The sequence below is a fragment of the Strix uralensis genome, chromosome 6 (assembly GCF_047716275.1).
Source record: "Strix uralensis isolate ZFMK-TIS-50842 chromosome 6, bStrUra1, whole genome shotgun sequence".
In the NCBI taxonomy this organism is placed as follows: domain Eukaryota; kingdom Metazoa; phylum Chordata; class Aves; order Strigiformes; family Strigidae; genus Strix; species Strix uralensis.
The window spans coordinates 38,727,313-38,748,181 of NC_133977.1; the positions used below are offsets into that span (position 1 = coordinate 38,727,313).

General features: G+C 38.3%; 1 protein-coding gene across 7 annotated transcripts in view; it reads left to right on the forward strand.

Moving 5' to 3' along the window:
• Positions 1-20,869, forward strand: part of THSD7B (thrombospondin type 1 domain containing 7B) — a 331,460-nt gene that overhangs the window by 208,730 nt on the left and 101,861 nt on the right. For 5 of the 7 annotated variants that reach the window (XR_012629528.1, XM_074873761.1, XM_074873763.1 and 2 more), the window contains exons 14-15: positions 15,800-15,994; positions 20,135-20,398. The exons of 1 other annotated variant lie outside the window; for it this stretch is intronic. Coding sequence is in view for 5 of the 6 variants with exons in the window: in XM_074873761.1 (XP_074729862.1) it covers positions 15,800-15,994; positions 20,135-20,398 (459 nt within the window). In the remaining variant the exon portion in view is untranslated. The remainder of the gene's footprint in view (positions 1-15,799; positions 15,995-20,134; positions 20,399-20,869) is intronic. One more of the 7 variants, XM_074873766.1, reaches the window with a different exon arrangement.

The following is a 20,869-nucleotide window of genomic DNA, read 5'->3' on the forward strand; positions in this document are numbered from 1 at the left end:
AAAAATACTTGCTGCATTTATTAAGTTGAGACAAAAAAGAGATTATTTTCTGTGTTTATAGCTTATGTGGGAACACAATTCTCATCACATCCAGGAGATAATATAGTGGTTTGGGGTGTTTTTTTAGGCTTTGCTGTATTTTTACAGTTGTATGAGTACTTAGGGCAGTGGGTTAATAGTTAAAATAGCCATTTTGTGTATTCCTTTATTATTTTCAACAACTAGAGAACAACTTTTCGTGTTATCTTGGTGTAATCAGTAACTTTACCAATAGTATTTTTCAATAACTTTTTTCGTTACCTTTTGAGAAATTCCAATTTTCTGTTGATTGTTAATCATATACCTTCAATATGCGGTATATTTAATTTAGTATCATTCTGTTACTTTTGATGCTTACATGGAAGGCTATGGGGATGTCTTTGGTTCACATACCTAATACGTTATGAGATAAACAAATAAGTAACTCAAGCTTTGTAGCCGGTGTGCTACATAATGACCTAGTCATCATTTTTGAATTGACTGTCAACACATATTAAATCAGAGCATCTATTTGAAACAGTAGTATTTCATAAGCTGCATTTGACAGTTCATTATCTTATCTATGAGAAGTCCTTTCTTCCTTCATCTTGCCTCAAAAAAATATCCCTGCAATTGAACTTTTGGTAAAAGTCAAGGTCACAGCTCTGGAATAAAGTTATATATGGGAATTACCTGTCTTTGCGTTGAAAATGTAAGTAAATCAAAAGTGCTGATACGGTAATCTGAATCTACAGTATGTTCTCTTGCATTTTATTGAAACTAAAGGATAAGTAGTTTTACTAACTTTTAAAAACTGTTCTTAGTGAAGCTTCCTTGAGAAAGTTTCTTAATAAACCTATATAGATTTAACCCTGCACTTAAAAAAAAAAAAAAAAAAAAAAAAAAAATTAAAAAAATCAGGAATGACAGTAAATTATATCTATGTATATAAACCTACAAGGAGTGGATTTTGTGTATGTATTTAGGTAGAAGTGTTACGTCTATGTAAAACAACCAAGTATATTACCTTCAAGTTTTCAGGAAGACAGCACAAATACCCTGTATTTTCTGTGGGGTTCGCTCCTTGGAGAGGGCTGGGGAAGAAGGGAATATTTTAATCAGAATTTTTCTTCCCTCAGATTTATAATTTTCTCATAGAACAGGTGTCAGGAAAAGGGACTATCTTAATGTGGAGGACTGATGCTATTTGGTTTCATTCAATTAAAGGAGGCTGGAAAACATCTTTCCTTTTGATTATATAAACTGTAGCTAATGTATAATGGAATGAGAGAAATTTCCCAGAAATCCATTTCAATTTATGGGCTAATTTTGGTTTGATATTCTTGTATGTCATATTACTAATATATCAAAAAAATCTTTAGGATATATGAGTTTTTAATTGTTTTATTAAGTGTTGCCAATAGTTACAGTCTTTGTAACCTCTTAATATTTGCAATAACTTCAGGTTCTGCTTGTAATTTGACATTATGCAGTTGAAGAATATAGTTAATTTTTTTCATACTTTGGAAGAAAAGTCTTTATTTGACTTTTGACCTACTGCAAGAAATCATTCAATGCTTCCTAAAGTTTATATTCTAAACTTTGAAGTTTATTTCTAATGCAGATTAGTAAGGCTTTCTTAGTACTTCTGTGTTACCAAGGGAATCACAGACCATTTGCTCCTGGAGGAGATTTAGTTTAAAGAAAATTTGCACATGGATAGTTATTTTTTGTGTGTGTTGTTTTTTATAGAACATCTACCTGTGAAAATTAGCATTGCTTTTTAACACTTTAATGAACAGTTGTGTGACATGCAGAGTGTGCAGAGAATAACTTTGGCATGGTGGCGCACCTGATTGACTCAAAACAATTCAACTTCAACCCTTACTCCCCACCCGCCCCCAAAACCCAACAAACACATGCTTCTCGTGTCTAGCTATAAATCAACATTCTGCCCTGTTCCTTAGTGGGTATAAAAAAGGGTGAATAACAAAATTATCACAGTATTTAGACTATCATTTGAAGAAGTGCCAGTGGTGGGGAAGCCCTTTTCCATGAACTGCAGCTGACCTGGCTTCAGTAGAAACATGTAAGGCTGTGGGCTGTGTAGTAGAGCTGGAGAAGTCCCATACAATGCTGGCATCACCTTCAGGGGAATTTTCTTAAGTTTACATCCTCCTTTACATCCTTTGGTGTTGTGCATGGATCTTGAGGTGAGAGGGATGGACTGCCACTGCCAGAGGGACCTCTGGCTGCCTTCATGTGGCGTGGGAATGGTGAGCTGCTCACAACGTTGTCTGCAGAAACTGTGGTCAGGATCCAAGTTTTCTGTCTTAATTCCTGACATGGATTAAACTTCTGCTCACTTGTTATCTGATAAGGTTGGTATATTGAGCAACTGAAATCTTTTGTGGAGCATTTCAACTACAGGACACATTACTTTTTATTGAACTCTTTAATAGGGATGACTGGTGTTGCACTTGGCTGCTAAGTATAGATTTTTCTCCCTCTATTACTAAAACCCACTGCTATCCTGTTTTTCAGAGATAAAATACAAAATAAAATTCATACTTGACCTCCGTTCCTTTAGTGCAATCCTTTCAAGGACCTCTTTTCCCAAGGAGTTTTCCCGGGCTGTTGTGCAGAGCTGAGCTCTCTGAGCTGTCCCAGCACAAACTTCCCAGCTTCTTTTGCATTTCTGCCCTTGCCTTTCCTCGAGTGGCGATGCACCCCTGGGAGGCAGCCTGTGCTTTGCATCCAGTCATGGGTTCCTCTCAGTTTGGCTGTATTGATCTCAATGCCAGATCACACAGCTTTTCTGAAATCATGGGAGTTAGGAGCCTAAGGGCCTGATCCTCACCTGGGGGAAGAGACATGCTTGGAATCGAGCAAGGGGCTGCCGGGCTCTCCCAATCCTTGCAGCATCCTTTCAAGCTCCGATTCCCATTCAAATCCTTTATTCTTTTTCAGCGTTTCATCGCTTTTCACTGCTGGGTCTTTCACTGTCATTTTGAACCATGGGCAAAATTACTTTCAAACACTGGCTCTTGTTCAATTCCCCCTTACCTGATTTTTTTTTTTTTTTTTTTAAATACACATCAATGAGAACTGCTGATGTTGGGTAAAGAGCCAGTAAAATAAAAATCAAAGTTGCCTCCGCTTCCTTATTTGTTGATTCAAACTTTCCAGTTTAATTGGTTTCTCCTTTGTTCCTCATTGGCAGTGACTTTATAGACCTTGAATGAAAGCAGTGGTTTTCATTGTTTCTAGTATTTTGTTGCTAAATTGTTCATTAATTTACAGTGGAGTACTATAGTACACTCCCCCCCATACTTCCCTGTTAGTGTTGCCTTGATCTACTGAAGAGCATCATTATCTTCAAGGTTTTTTTGTGGGGGAAAAAACCCCTTAAATTGCAATTTTTTTTCCTACAGTGAATTTTGCATTATTCTGAGTAAGTGAAAACCATGGATGAAATGTTGGTATTTAACAACGTAATGCCAGAACCTCATGGCATAAAGTTTAGTAGCTAGACCAATATTTAAACTGTTGAGCAACGTTATTGCTCTACTAAACCTCGTCACTTCACACATCTCTCTGCAAGACCTACTTTTGCCTCAGGCTGTAAATGGAAGATGAGATTTTATTATGAATCTCCTGGATTAGGTGCAGAGGAACCATATTGGTTGACATTGCCTTTGATATATATGTGAGCAAAAGTTTATATAGTAATTTTTGCTGTGTTTCCATTCTGAAAGTTAATTAACTGATAAGATATAACCCTGGAGCATGGGTCTTCAAATAGGACAAGGCAAATGTTTAAAGAGAAATTGAGACAAAGGTCTGATGTGATTCATGATCTAGAAAAGGCAAAATACCAATGCAATATTTTAAAGAATCTCTCAGTTCTGTGTAGCCATACAATCTTAATTTATTTGGCCATGCCATGTCAAACTTGCTCATAGAAACAAATTTACTATGAATTCATCGTGTGCTATATTTATACTTTCATTATAGCAACAGTAAGTTAGTTTCCCAAGTACAGCACATTTGTACGGAAAGTTCCCTTTCCTTTGGGCTTCTGATGAATTAAAAAGCTGCTATTTACTGTTTCTTTGAAATACACACTTAAAATTCCAAATGTCAGTTCTCTCTTCTGAAAAGGAAATGTGATGTGAATCTTGATGGGTTTTCAAAAGTATTGAGTTGATTGTGCATTGAATTTTATTTCCTAAATAACTTACTCTAAAATGGAAGTAGTAATTACCATTTCGGGAAATTTTGGAAGTCCCTCTGATTACGTTTACTTGGTTTTAAGGGAAATGGCAGTTCTGGGCATAATTAGCCATAGTCTGTTCCCTCTCCAGGAAAGAAAGGGTCAGATGTTTTTCTGGGCTTTGTGATGCCCTCCATGGCTGGCATGGACCTGCCTCTCCAGAGGTGAGCATAGGGCTCGATGCTGTGCGTGGACACTGAGGACTTCTCAGAGGTGTGGAGGATATTTCTGCTCTTACGGGAGGAGGAAGCTGGTGATACGTACCTGTGTCTCAGCCACTTTCAAATGAGCCAGGAGAGGCATGTTAAGTATATACAGAAGCAGGTGGTGGGTCCACTGTGGTGGCACTGGCAGGTTATGAACAGCCACCTCCCCAAGAGGTGCCATCAGGTTACTACTGTCTCTTCTCTATGTTTTCATGGGCTCATGTTTTCCTGATTTATTTTTTAAGAATGTTTTTTAAGAAGTCAGAAAAAATAAACATAAAAGGCTTCCGTAAAATTTTATTCCAAGTTACTTTCCAAAGATGACCTTCCCCTGCTTTAAGTGCTCCTCACTTTAAGCGTAATGTTGTCTGATCTTGTAATGACAGTTGGCAGAAAACCACCCGCATCAAGATTCACATACAGAGCAATTTTGTGGGCGAAACTGCTCTCAGCTCCAGCAAAGAGGAATAAAACTTCACAGGTGAAAAGAGGGTGTAAGATGAGAATCAAACTGGTGATTTATTATAGCCAAGATTAAAATGGTTTGTACTGGAAAGACTGTAATATAAGAAAATATAACGTAGTGTCCCAGTCAGCTCTACCCTGGGGTTAGCTAGAATGAAGCATATGCAGAATAGCTAAAAATACTAATAATCTTCCAGCAGGGTGGAAAGTATTTCTAGGTCTGATGAAATTTACTTTCTGTTGTATTAATTTGGTTTTATTGCATTAGATTGTTTTTTCGGTTAAACAGACCATAAATTATATGATCTGAACCAATGGTAAAGAAATCACACAAAGAACTTTTTGTGTGCAAATATTGTATCTGTTATACATGAATGACCCTATAGTGATCAATCAGTGTTTGGATTGTGTAATTGCTTTAGAAACAAATGCTTGCAAACAAATACTTCATTCATAGTTATTAGAAAAAAAGTGTAATAGGATCTGTTCCTACTCAAATAAATGTGAATTTTCCTATTGTTTCAGCAGGAATACAATCTACTTTATAATCCCCACTCAATTACAACAATTTAGTGCAAATTTCAGAGGAGTAGCAACAGCTAAATAAGAAATGTTTCTTTTTTTTTTCTGCCTGTAAGAAAGGATGAGAAGATCATCATAAGAAAAATGTACTGTAAGATATCTCCCTTTGCATCTTCTCTGATCTTCTACCTTGTTTTTAAGAGACTAGGAGGGGAAAGCAAATAGTCCCTTTAGATCTGTTAGCTTCAAGAGAAGAGTAAAAAGGAATGTACTAGCAGTGAGAATGGTCTGAACAACAAACATAAGGAAAGATGAGTGTAATTATTTTTATTATTCTGAAGAGGGAAACCTATTGGAACTCCTTTGCTCACACAAAAAAGTTCATTTAACATGACCCAGGGGAACCACCAGTTCTTATACTTATGGGAATCGGGGTATTTTACACACACTATATAGAAATATATCCTTCAGTATCTTGGACTGTTAATCTCTTCTGAGGAATTTAGGGGTTTTTTGGGTTTATTTGTCTTTTTTTTTTTTCCTGCTAAAGAAAGGATGCCCTGAGGTAGGGTTTCTGTAAAATGCTATTTCCCTGCACTCTAGGAATGTTTAGGAAGAAGTATAAAAAGCCTTTCTATATGTATAATTTATACATTATGTATACATGTATGGAACTCCCACGCATCAGAGTGTGACTTTGCTCTTACTGGGATTCAAATCTGTGTACTTAGGTTTCCCACTGGGCAAGTCTCCTGAAAGGCCCAAGACATTTGATTTCTCCAGGTTGCGTGTGGGAGATTTTTCATAATCTCTTTCTGCCTCTCTCACCTTTAATTTAAATACAGTGTCTTTACTGTACTTACACTGTGTTGATCCTTCAATCTCAAGTACAGTATTTTGTCTCATGAGGTAGACAATATTGTATGATACTTAATTTAGATAACATGAGTTATTTGAGTATGTATGTTTATTAGCTTCAGTCAAAGTAGATTTAGTTGTTTTATCAGTTTTAGGCTGGAGATGAGTAGCCAGACTTCAGACCTCAAAGCATTTAGTATTCTTGTCTTTACTGTAGAAAAGTGATAGTTGAAGTGGAAAGTTTTATGCAGAACCATATCTACTAAATCCATTGCTACTTCAGAAAAATTTAACATGAGTTTCTATGAGTGGAATATAGACAGTGATGAGGGGGTTCCCAAATTCCAATGTTACTACATTCTGAGTTGCAGTTTTGGACTTTGATAAACATGACAAGTCTATGCTGTAAAATGCCATGGTGGGCTGAATTCTGGAAAAACAGGGGTATTTAAAAACACAAATAAATAGAGGAGACCACATTCTGGTCTTATTTTACACCAGTCCAAATCTGCCTATCTTTACTTAGGTTGCAATGGTATAAAAAGCATATTCGAGCAGTACTGTCAGGGAGGAATAGATAATTTCAGGCAAACCTGTTTATTCTCCCGTAAATGTTATCTGTGTGGCCAGGCAGTGAGCAAATATGAATTTTGGAGAAAATGCAATGAATCCACCCCAGTGGACAACAGGCTGCCACACAACCCCTTTTTGTAATGAGGAGCTCTATTTGGAGCATGCCTGGTAGAACAGGATTTGAGCATTAATGGCAGAATTAACTGGGGGAGGAGGAGAATGGACAGGTGAGAGCAGGAGGCATCAAGATGAGTTAAAAAGTTGCTGAAAGGCCCATATATGTCCACAGTGGCTTAGTTGCTGGTCCCTGGCTGACCAAGAGCAGCGAGGAGTTCTGAATGCCAAAATGAGAAAAGCCAGAGCTGGGGAGTGGGGAGCTGAGGAGGAAGGGTAGATTAAAATCTTTAGGTGTTACCCTGGACCATAATGTTTTAAATACAACACTGGGGGAGTTGTAAATATGTCAGTGTATTAGTGTTATGTTCTTGATTTAGTATCTGCACTTCACTGTAAAGGAATAGATGGAGTGAAATGGCAGAGTGCCTGCCTTCCAGAGCAAGATTTTCAAATGCATTTTCCAAAACCAACATCATGAAATGTTTTCAAATGTCCAGTTATCTGAAAGATGATACAACTGGATAATTTTTTTCAAAACCAATACCAAAAAAATTCAGACTGAAATGGACATCTGGCTGGACAAGTTGATAGGGCTATCTTCTGAGACCTTCCTAAGCTTGGGTTTGCCATGTGAATTGGCTGTAGTGTTGAGCTCTCTACTGCTGTTGTGAAAGATGACCATGGGGTGCTACTAAAAACTGGACCTGGCTAGAATAAAACAGGCTGCATGAGCTTTTCAGTTCATCCAACTATCACTAAAAATACTGGCCAGTGAATGTATAACTGAGGCAGAGCTTTCAAAAGAAAGTCAGTGCTTTCTTAATCAGCTAAGTGATTTTCCAACTTGAGTTACTAGAAATACTGTAAATGTTGTGTTTGTTTTCCATTTTCTCTCGTACTATTTGGCATGTTTGATTCTCTTTATTTGCTGTGGTCTCAATGTATGTGTATCTAACAGGATGTTTTAGTTTTATTTTCAAGTTGTGCAATAAATAATTCATCTTAAATATAACTTGATGATAGGTGCTACAAATAAATTGAACTCGAGTAATTTTAGTAATTGTGGGCCACAGAAAGATGAAAAAAAGGAAGCATATTTTTGTATATTTTTATGTTCTTTGAAAGGCGCAGAAGCATAATTTCTATCATTAATCATCTAATGCACTTCCATTGATTTTCTTTTTAATAGAAAATGAAAGTAAAAGCAATTCAAAACCTATAATAATGTTAGGAAAAAAAGGGAAAAATTGTGGATGATTCTTTAGACTGATTGCATAATATAGAAGCACTCAGCTTGCAGTTATTTTCTGGACAAAGTAAAGCTGAAACATTAAAAAATCATATTATTTTGTCTTTCTAGCCAGGCAGAGTGTGAACCACTTGCAATAAGAAAACACTTGTATTAAAATGAAAATGGTGCTAGGCATTAATGTATCAATCCCATGTTCTGCATTCAGTGTGTGGGTGGGAGGAGGAAAGGGCTTTATAGAAATATATTTCTCTCCTACTTCTCCTTAAACAGTGGGCAGTCTTGGCTCACAGCTGAGGAAGAATTAAAACATCGAGTCACACTGCTTGGCAAAATTGACTTGTACAGCTCAATTCTTTCAGTGATTTAAATCATATATTCCCAACCAAATAATCGATAACCTCATCCATAAGTATCAAAGAAAAATTGTACTCTAAGAAGTTGTTGTACAGAGGTGAGTCCAGTTGAAGGCATTAGATGACAGAAGCCTGCACTGATGTTACTGGTTTTAATATGCAGCCCTGGACATATTTAATCCCTTTCAGACAAACTGCTCTGTTCTCGTGCTCGTGCTGTGGTGTTGGCTGAGAGGCTCTGAGCCGTGAACAGTGAACAGTGTGGGAGGGACATGCAGGTCTGGTATGCAGACCGCGTGTAGAGACCTCTTTATCCCTTCCCATATGGTGAACGTGTGGCCGCAGGGGAGCTCTATGGCTGGGTCAGACACATGTACACAGGGACGGCTGCCCCGGTGGGGACATGGCTGTGGCTGCACTGGAGGTGACATCCCACCATGCTGGCCCCCAGAAAGCTGCAGCTGGGACGACTCTTCTGAGATTAACCTGTGTTTTTCCCCACTTACATGTTTTACTATGGAAAGCTCTAGAGAGGAGCCAACCCAAAGAGCAGCTAAAACATGGACCTTTAACTTGAGAAGGATCTTCACAGTTTTGCATGCTTTTTTTTTCCTTCCCTTCTAACTCTATCCCAAACTTCTCCCCTTTCCCCTGTTACAAGCTCCATGCTAACGCTGTGTACCCAACTTTTCCACTCGATTCTTCCCTGACACCTTTTCATGCAAATCATTTCAGTTGCTTTCCTTTATCTTTTCAGTTGATATTTACCATCTTTATTTGCTTCCCAACCTCATCTCAGGCTCCTCTTGTTTGTTTATGGTGCAAGTCGGTTGGGGTCTATGTGTATTCAGGGCTCTGTTTGCTTGGTGGCATTTGTTAGCCCTTTAGCACTGTCAATATCATTAATAATTGCAAAATGGGAAACTGGTGAGTTCAGAGCCAGTTTCCCTGCTGCATAACTAGTTGTTTCAGCTCTTCCTCAGTTATTTTTACTAGATTTGTGTCTGCAATGTCCTTCCTGGCATCATTTGTTCTTTTCCTCAGACTTATTTTTAATAGTTATCCTATGGTTTGCTTCTGTAAGTCCAAACTTTGGCCATGCTTCACTTCATTGCAGGGAGTGCTGCTGCATCCAAGAGGGGAAGGTCACCATGGTGATCTTAAGTGTATACTTTTGTCCCTACAGAATCAGTGCCTTAGACTTAAATCTGAGACTTAGCAAAGCCTTATTTTATGTATTCTGTTATGTCTGCTTCTGGTCTCTCTCTATAAGCAGGACTTGCGTTAACATACCAAGAATAACATAAATGTTCCACCTGGGATTTTGGAGAAACTCATTGTAGGTATGAAGGAGCATCAACATAGAAGATAAATGAGGTCATCATGACTTATGAGCCTGTGCTTATAGTGAGTGACTCTTGATCCTTAAAGTTATTCTCGTCTTTATTTCTAGTGTGTTAACCCTGAACTCCTTTTTTGCTTACCATTAGTGATACGTGTAAGGAATGATATGTTGTCTTGTTACATTGAAGGGTAGTGAGAATAATTATGCAACATAAAATGAGGATTTTTCTCAACAACAAGCAGGTAAACAGCTACATTAAAACAATTCCCCTGACTTTACGTGGTGGCGTTGATTTTTCACACATTCTTAGGATTTGAAGCCAGAGAAGATTATTACATCATCATGCCTGTACTTCTTGGGTGTTAGACTTCTTGTCTAACTTCATTGGTTACCCCCTTGTTCCTGCACTAAGTCTAGTCATTTGATTTACACTACTGCATAGCTTTAGTTTTAGTGTTTGGCCTGAGTGTACCTTCCTGGAATTATCAGTCATTGTTCAGATGTTCAAATGACATTTAATTCCAGAGTTTTGAAACCACTAATTTAGGATTCCCAAATTGAAGTGCCGTGGTACATTATAATTTTACTGGTTGGTAGTTGATATTCTCACTCTTCAGCTTTTTACCCTTTGGAAACTGTTGAAATGCATTTTTAATGGAGAATTGATTATAACTTTGGTAAATGAATATGATTACCAAGACTGTCTGTAATTGGATTTGTACTTAAGAGGAACTAGATTTATGTTATCTTTCCTTATTGGATGCAATGCTATGCCTATAATATTTCTTTCTCAATACACTCCTTTTGTTAGGACCATCTGTAGTGCTCTTAAGTCAGGCATGTGCCTACTGAGAGCACTTGAGTTCCCCAGTTTGATGCTGACAGGCTTCTTTGGTGATGTAACGTCATCTAAGATGCATTCAGTGCCTCTGCAGTTTGACAGCATACAAACATTTGATTTCAGCATGTAAAAGTTTATAGAAGTGGTGTCTGCTATTTACTTTTAATTTAAGATAAATGTAGTTAAAGAATATAGCTTCCATATGCTTCTGTATGCCGTACGCTAAGACGAGGGTATACAAACATACTCTTGTGGGTATAAATATAAAACCAGAAGACAGACTGTTGTACTGAATATCCCGTTAGCAGTCCTTGTTCGGTATCCTGACAGGACCCTGTACCAGCAGAAAGGGAAATTTCCTCCCCAGGCTGTATGTTTAACACCTGACTTATGCCTTGAAGCAAAGTGGCTGCATCTGCAGCTATTTTCATTGCTCATATTAATTGCTAACTTTTGTTGGCACCTCAATGGGTGTATTCACACTCTCTGTTTAAACAATTCCAGCCCTTCCCTGAAAAAAAGGTACTTTCTTTTAGCATTTTAAACCTGGCTACCTTTCAGTTTAATTAATGATCTTGTTTTTATCGTTGCAAGAGAGGATGTACTTTTTGTTTGGTGCCAGACGTTGGTTTATATCAACAGAACTGCATTAAATTGTCATCGTGCAGTTTGGCCCCAAGTGTTTAATTCCAGTTTGGTGGCATTGACTGGTGGTAATAAGAAAGAATAGCAGGAGTTCAAAAGAAAGTCCTGCATTTCCCCTCTTCATGGGAATCAATATTATAATTTGAAACCCTTTATCTGGCAGTGTCCTGTATTAGCTCTTTCTATTCATATGCTTGTGTCCATTTTAAATGTTGCAGAGATGGTAGAAATCACACATTATGTCTAGGAGGGATTTATTGTTACTATGTGATCTTTTTCTCAGTGCATAGGGCTGCAAATGGACTGCATTTGCCCTCCGGTGGTATCCTGCTTAAAAAAAACCAATGAGATGTTGACATAGCAGAAATGGCTTTGCGGTATGAGTTTATTTAAAACCATTCTGACAGAACTGAGGATTACGGGGAAATATTTTTTATGCAACATAAACCACATATGAACCAAACCAATCAGTAGTTTGAAACCACTGAGGATAAATAATTTTACTCACTTTCTTGAAGGTCCCCAGAAAACAAATTTGTCTCATTCTGTTTCCAGAGGTGCCTGTATTTGAAAATATTGTTCTCTTAAAGGTTAGAGCTAAGTTAACAGGGAGATAAGTTTGCAGCAGGCAGAAATGAAGTGACTGGTTCCTGAACAAACCACTGGAGTGGATCCGTCAGCTCTGCTGCTTCCTGTCTGGCCCTTCTCAATCCATTAAAATGTCCTAATGGGCTTTTGTTTTATTATTTAATTTATTTTAGCAGTTCATGCTGCTCACCTCAAGCATAGTTGTAAGCACGTAAGCAGAAATCCTGCCATTTCTTACGACTGACAAACTGTAAAGATCAGGCCCATTAAGCTCAGGCTTTTGAAGATAATTCAGTTCAAACTGAAGAAATCATGCATTGGCATCATCTTTGAAGATGTTTGCAGACTCTCGAGTGGAAATGAGTTGCCTCCTACTATGACTGAAATGCACTGTACTGCCTAGGCCAATCCGAGGAGGTGTGGGTTTTTGGTGTGTAAGGGTACCAGATGTTCATGGCTGGCATTTTATTTTGTGCGTGTGAAAAAAGAAGTGCCTGCTCTCCCAGCAAAGTGATGCAGCTGCCAGTTGGGTCACCAAAGAGGTGTTCATCTGGGCCCACCAGCCTAGTAACACTGTTGGTGCTGGTAAGTGCGAAAGCCCAGGAAAGTGGGAAGCAAGCGGAATGTTTCCTCTTTAGGTAGTATTTTAGGCATGAAAAAAAGCTTTTTGGATTTCTTGCTCTTTGGCCGCTGCCTCCTCTCCTTGCTGGCACTGAGGCTTTGTTGCTCTGTCAGGAATGACCAGATTGAGTTACCAGAATCTGCATTTATAAAGATTCCTAAAGTAGAGAAGAGAAGCAATTCTGTATTTTCAACCACCTGCCTGTCCCAAATCACCTCACAGGAGATCCTCCTCCTCTCCTCCTTTAGGTCTTACATCTCTTACTAGACTATCCATTACATTTTTTTTCTTTTCAACAACTCCTTGTGTCCATGCTTATACATGTATAATCTACTATATTATTTGTTGTTTTAACTTTCCTCTATCCATGTTTACTATTGCCACTAATTTCTTTAAGCTCTGTGATCTCTGTCAAATATTTACCCTGATCTCACACGTCCTTATAAATCCATCACTTCTAGCATCTAGATAGGCTCAGCGAACTCAGTGAATTATTTGTATGCTTAAAATTAAGAACATTTGTGCAGAACATGGGGCCATTAGATAATAATTCATTGCAGCATGAAGCGTCTGGTTTAACATCGATATTTAGAAGTTCCCTCACTTGTGCTGCCATTAATAAATGTCAGGAATGAATTGTGGTCTTCCGTCAGATAGTAGTAAACATTGCAATGTGATGGTTTATTATGCAATTGCAAATATTGCTTTATGGGGCTGGCAGTGTAAGATATTGTTCACTTCCCTGCAGATGCTAGTGATTGTAGCGATGCTGAGAAGATGGTTTGCATACGCTTGGCCATACTTCACATGGACAAGTTTGTGTTGCCAAATCTTTGGTGTCCTTGCTGAAGGTAATGAGGCTACACAGACCTTGGGCATCAGAGTCTATTACTTGTTTAACCTTCCTGAAGAGGGCAATTACACCGCTTTGCCGTACCGAGTGGTGACCTCTGTCCTCGCGCTCTCGTAATTGAGAAGGGGAATGTCTCTGAGTTTCTGGCTGCTGGAGTTGAGAGATAGGAAGGGTCACAAGCATTGAAAGTGAAGGGCAAGGATCAGCAATTTAGAGGTACTTATTAATATGCTGATTTACTGTCACTTGAGTCTAAAGAGACTTTTAACAATTCCTTGCCTTTTGCACGCTCTTCAAAATGCTGATTTTTCCTTAGAAATCTAATTACATTTTAATAAGATACTTTTTTATTTCCAGGTGGTTGCCAACCCATCTCTTGCTTCAATGAAGTACTGTAGCTAAAAACCAAAAATAGTGTGTATTCATTGCAAGGTTACACCCCAGTAAATCCTTTAACTGTAAGAAAACAGTTATTTTTCCCTTCTTCATGCCCTCCTAGTTACATTAAGTGCTGGTAACAAGGAAAAATATATGCAGCCTCAAAAACCTGAATTACTTAGGAATCTCCATAAAATAATATCATAGATTGTTAAAGTTAAATAATAAAATCTGGATTAAATCATTTCATCTTCTGTAGCTTTATGATACAGTATGTGGACTTGGCTGAAATCACAGCCTGAGATGACTAAACTCTTGGGGCCAAATGCAATTCCTAACTCTGTGCCTGACTTTATTACTTTAATCAAGTCATGACCTATCTTTGCTTTGGTTAGCCTACAATGTAGGATATAAATAGCCTATAATCTTGAAGATTTTGTGAGAATTAATTATTATTAATGAAATTAAAGACTTCATGGTGTGCAGGCTATTCTTATTTATTATAATTACTTATTATTAATTCACTGAAACTTTAGCAAGTTTTTTTATAGGCTTCCTGTGACTCAGATTTATACATTAATACATTTGTCCTCCATCATGGCTATACAGTGCCATTATCCACCCTGAAAAATTAATCATTACAGTCCAGAAAAGGACAGGGGTGTTGAAGGAAAAGAGCATTGACCTAAAATAAAACTGAAGGGAAATCAGTGCATATAAGTCCTGGGTTGTGCTCTTGCAAACCCTGTTTGACTCTTTCCTGGCCCCAAAGGCATCTAAGCCCAAATTCAGAGACCTCAGCCCCAGCCTGGCCCTGTGCCTGTTGTTTCCTGTTGTCACAACCCTGTCTTAGAGACCTTGTAAAGCTTTGGGCAGGGGACCAGAGAAATGCATCGCATTTGGATGTGGAGCCCTGGCAGTGCTGTGTGTGAAGGTAAAGCTCGGTATGTGCGCAGGAGCTCTGCCTCTGCCCGCGTGCAAAGGCACTTCAGGTCAGATGGAGCTCGGCAGAGTGACGCTGTCCTCAGCCAAGGCCTACAGAACAGTTGGTTTTTCTGTTTTTTCTGTTAATGGGTCCATTCAGTAGTGCTCTTATAGCAAGCTGTCGTGCAGCATAAAAGCAGGCTTCTAGTAAAGTGCAGTAGCTACAGCCCCTTTCTGTCATGGCCACAGGCTGAATGCTCATGCCCTTCCTCCTAAACATCTCTGTTTATATAAGAGATTCAAAGGTTCAGATGACCAGAGATTGGGAGAGCACAAAGGGTAGCACAGTATTTAGGGAACTCAGTTGGGAGGGAACAGACCTGGTGTTGACACCTTGCTGCAAGAAGCGTTTAGCTGCAGCATCTGCAGAGGTCACCACTCTGTATGGGGAAGCTGCTCAAACAGTTGTTCCCTTCATCTGAAATGTGGAAAAGATGGCAGTTTTGGAGAAGGACACTTCCTTTTATATCTTTTAATTTTTTTTCCCACTTAGAAGCAGTTTCAGTCTCATATGTAGTGTGTGCATCGCAGCTTGGGTATCCTGGCCTTGACCAAATCTGTTTTACAGCACATAGCTGCAGTATTATATCTTTTCCTGTTTGGTAGTACAATGTATCATTGGTTAAACTGTTGCCCCAACCCTTTAAAATGACTGCCTCCTTGAGAATATTGAATTTATATCATCATTTTGATAACATACTGCTCAAATAAGAATGTGTCTTTATGGTTTTGTCGAGCTTCTAGCACATCTTTGAGTGACGCATGAATAATGACCTCCAAATAAATCAGCTTTATCCTATTAACCCAGGAGAGTGATTCTCACATAGAACATGAGTACCGACTGCATAGAGTATAATACAATATATATAACAATATAAAGATTTCTGTACCTCTACTTTTCAGCTGTTACATGCTTGTCGGAGTATGACGACTCTGCTGATGTCGGTGACTGCATGCGGTGGGCAGGATCTATGCCATCTCTTGTACAGGAGTGTCTCATTCCCTGCAAAGATGACTGCACATTTAGCCCCTGGTCTAAATTTACAGCATGCTCATTTGACTGTGAATCAACTAGAAGTAGGAGACGGTCACTCACAGGTATAATCTTTTATAATATTTATCTGATGGTGATACTTGTCAATAATGCTTCTCGGGTGTTGGTGGACTGATGTTGGAGTTTTGGGAAAATCCAGACAGAACAGTGATTGTCCTTAATTGATTTTTGATCTGATACTGATCATTGCCTGCTTTATGCACACACATTTCAGTATGAGAATAGTGCAGAAAAACTCAGTGGTGGAAAACCATTTTTAGACATAAACCAAATAAAATAGTGACTATGCATTGTGCAAGTTTATCTGACCTATTATTTGGGAAGCATGAAGCAAATATGTATACAAGAATAAAAATCAGTGTGATTTTCTGTGTAAGACTGTTGAAATCTGCATGAAGTTTAAAGCTGTGAGTTTTGTGCTCAGCGGAATCCAGTAGTTCAACAGGGCAAATTAATAGCATGAATAAAGAAAAAGCAGTATCATTAAAACAGTTTTGTTTGATCTTGTATATATATTCATTAAACACTCTAGTTCAAACCATTTCATGGAACAGTCTCCCATATTTGCTGTTGTGGTTTGTTATTATGTTATTTGAATGCTGATCGAACTGAAAAGCTTTAAAACCCTATAACATTAATAGTTTGGAGCTGTTTTTTTGTTAGTTGTCTTCCCCCCAACACACATAGCTAAATCAAGTCATAATGAATTACATTGTTTTCAGAAGGTTTACAAGAAATTTACTGTTATCCTGAGCACTCACATCTTTTTGTATTTCTGTGTTGTGTTTGAGAGCTATGGTGTAGCTGGCTTGAGTTTGCTCCGTTAATATCGGTGAAACTTCAAAGACTTCTACTATGGAGTAAAATACTAACATTGCTGCAAAAATATGTACTGCGTTAATGTCTGGGAACTGAATGGCAGCAAAATATGGTGGCCACCACTGATCCTTTCTTCTAGACTCACTTGTACCTGGCTGTTTGGCTATCTTGTTATTCAGTTTGTTACTGTTGGAATGATCCATGTTTTTAGTAACTAACAATTACAGTATACAGACATAATGACTTCGAGCTGCCATTTGTCAGTATAGCTCATTAAAGGATAAAGATTTCTCATTTACATAAAAATAATTATTATACAATGCTCTGTTGTTTCTGCCAAAGAGCATATTCTATAATGTTCTCTATATCAATGTCTGTATGTTTATAGTAGTAGAAATCCTCTATCCCTATCAGAATGATCTTACAGAAAATATGTAAGAATTAAGTGAATACTTACTTCCAGGTAGTTTTAAATCTGAATTTTCTTTATGAACATCTGTGACAGTTACAAAACAGTATGGTCCTATCTATCCTCTTTCTTACTCCATTCTACATCAGACATGGCTCCATTCAAGTGGACCCAAAATGGTTTCTGATATTCAGGTTTTGATGGCTTGTCTCCTCACCCACACTGCATTTGTGACCAAACACCATCTGGCTCTCCCAGGAGGCCTTGCTGGGTTCCCTCCCTCCTGCTGGGAAGGAGCTCATGGTCTCAGCCCGCTCCCAGCAAAGGTGTCCTGAAAAGCAAGTGGTGAACGTACAGTGGGTGGTGATGGGGTGGAGGCAGCACAACACCACACAGAGCAGTGAGAAAGGACCAAATCAGGCGTCGGTTTTCGTTTTACCACAGTTCAAAAGGGGAAGTCGATGAGATCAGTGTTTGACCTGTCTTTGCATAAAACTTCATGAAAATTAGAGCTGGCCAAAAGTCTTGGAAAAAACCCCATCCATGTGAACTCAGTGGAGAGTGCTATTTGGGAAGTCCTTCATGCTGTTAAGACTCCTTAATACCTTTGTATTTCACCTTTCTGTAAGTGTGCATGAGTTGTACCTCGTTGTTCAACACTGTGTGTCTGTGCTCAAGTGAACACTCTGGCTTCACTATAAGAGTTCATTAACCATGTCATTTAGTGAGAATCTGCTAATTGTTTGCTGGGTGTTTGCTTGCCTCCCACTCAGTTTCTAATAGTATTATTCATTTCACTTTGTAAGTAATCAGACTCTACATATAAAATTAGTCATTATTTAAGAAGCAAAAGACTTATTACAGAACATATCAAAATTCAAAGTCATTATAATGGAAACACATTTTTTAGGTAAGTCTTAATTAATACAGTCAATTCACAGTACTACAGATACAATGCATTTTCTGCAGGAAGGTGTACTTTCAATATTTCATATAACTTTTATAATACCTAATAATATTTAATGTATATAATATTAGTGTTCAGAAATGTAATTAAAAAAGAAAATACTATTTAATTGAAGCATTTATGTCTGAAAGTTTTGGCAGTGGTGTTTTTAATAGTAATTTCTAAAGCAGTCTGTGAAGATGATAAAAATATCACCACCACTAATTTTAAAACTATTTTATGAAGAGTATGGAATGAATGTCGCTTTTGCCCTCAAAATGGGGCTTTCATAGCAACTTCATTAGAGGGAAGATTCCTACAAAACAGATGGCAGGGCAAGTTGGAAAAGTAGTGTTGTATAAATGTGAGTTTATTAGCATCCTTACCCGTGCCTGATGTGCTTCATGTAATAATAGCAGAACATGGGCAAGTCCCCAATTCCCATGTTTACTAATACAATGCAGAATATACAGCTGTCTGTATACACTGAGTTTGTGGCTTCTGTCAGCTCATCAAACATAAAGTACTGGAAATGCCACTGGAGAGCTCCCAATCTATTTAAAGCCTTTTAAAAGAGTTTCCTTGAAGTATGTGGAGTTGACCCTCTTATATCTTACCTGAGTTGGCTCATAAACATATATATACACAAAAATATAAAGATGCTCACGCTATTTGATTTCTTCGTCTTTATATTCCCTTTGTGCTGGCAAGCTTTACATTCCCCAGAACTCTGGAAATACAATTTTCAAAAAACTGGGGCTTGAAGGACAGTGATATTAAGGGTCTGCAATCAGTGCCCTTTTCTTTGGAGGTACATGTTTTTATGTCAGGAGCTATTGATGACAGCCAGCCTGTGCTCCTACTGATGTGTGGTGGAATGACTCTCAATTCCAGGCTAGAAAGGAGGTTGTTGGGTTATATAACTTATTTTCTGGTTTTAGCATCTTATTTGTGTGCAGTAACAAAGAGAAAATATTTCTTTTGGGATCAAAGCTTTAAAACTTTTTGCAGAAGTATTTTTAGTGTGTCCGAGATCCCCAAGGAACATTTTGAGGATGGGATACTGATACAGTTTGTTAGTGAAGATGAATTCTCCCCTTCTGTGCAGATGCCAAATGCAAAGACGTCCCTGAGCTCAGCCAGCATAAAGATTGCTCCATGTCATGTTGGCTAACCCATGCCAAGAAAAGCATTGATTTTTATCTTTAGAGGCTGTATACAGACCTTTGTTCCCTTGAAACAGTTGTAGGGATGGAGGGAGCATGGATTCTCTTCTTTACATTATCTTTTCTTGTACTGGGGACCTTTACTCATGGCTAGAAGTCCTCCAGGAACAGGGCACAGAGAGTGAAGGTGTAGAAAGCTGTACCACAGGTTTATTTGAATGTTGCTGCTTCCTGAAGCGACAGAGTCTTCTTTTAAAACCTGTTGAAAGAATAGAGCAAAATAAAACATTAAACCTTATATAACCATTGAAATACTTTGCTGCCCTAATGATTTACTGAGGATTATCTTTTCTGTTTTCTTCAAAGTACGGTTTGTGTGCCGAGTGCATCTTTAACTAATTTGTAAGGTAGCCTCAAAGAAGAAGTTGTGGATAATGTAGAGTCCTCTGGAAGTTGTCCTAGCAACCATTGATTGCGAGCAAACAGAGACAAAACAATCAATTTATTTTCATCCGATAATTAGAGAAAGATGATATTATATGAAATTGCAAAGCATTTTCTGGGCAGATCATTCCTAGAGTAAGACTTTGTATTTTGCTCCTTGCCCTACCCATCAAAACAGTATTTCCAAGTTCTCTGGTTGCCCCTGGAGATAAATACGTTGTCCTTGCACTCCAGAGCACTGGCAGCAGCTAATAGATGCTTCGGAAATGTTCCTGAATATTAACATTCAGATTGTTTTGGTTCTAATGCGTTGAATTCATGCAAGTATAAATAATATGACGTGTTGTTATCAAAAGTAGCAGATGTTAAGCTAACAAACAGATTTCTGTGGTTGGAACAGGGCGAAGCAGAAAGCGAGACAAATGCCAGAATACAGAAGTTTATCCTCAAGTTGAAACAGAGCTGTGCCCCTGTGAGGTGTTTACCTCCCAGCCCCACGGAAATTGGTCGGACTGCATTATCGGAGGAGGCACATCTGAGCTGCAGCTGGGAATGCGATCCCACAGAGATGCCAAGGAGTGTGGTGAGGGTGTACGGCTGCGAGCTATTGCCTGTTACGATAAGACCGGCAGACTTGTGGAACCATCTCACTGTAGCAGTTCGGGTAAGGAGATTTAAAAAAGTGCACAATATGTGTAAATAGCCCTCAAGCTGAGCACAGTTACCCACTCAGAGGTTTGTTTTGGAGCCTATCATAGGTGTGTACCTGTTTACTTGCTGGATTGAACAGCTTTTGCAAGGTTACTGTGAGTGTTGAACAGCCTTCTTCTAATATCTTCTTATCGCTCTTAATACTGAGGTTTTCCTCAGTATAAGGGTCTGCTGGCATTTCTACAACAGAAATGAAGTAGAATAGGGCTAAAGTTGACTACGCTGCCAGAATACCAGGTGGATTTCTTTTATTTGTATTAAAATCCTGCAAAAGTATAAGCTTAGGAGGAGAAGAAGAAGCTGTATTTCTATCAGCATTTTGTTTGAAGATATTTCCTACTTCAGCTCTTACTTGTTAATAAATTTTTATTTGTTTTCACTAACTTTAGAATTTCATATGGTTGTTTTCAATGAAGGAATCAGA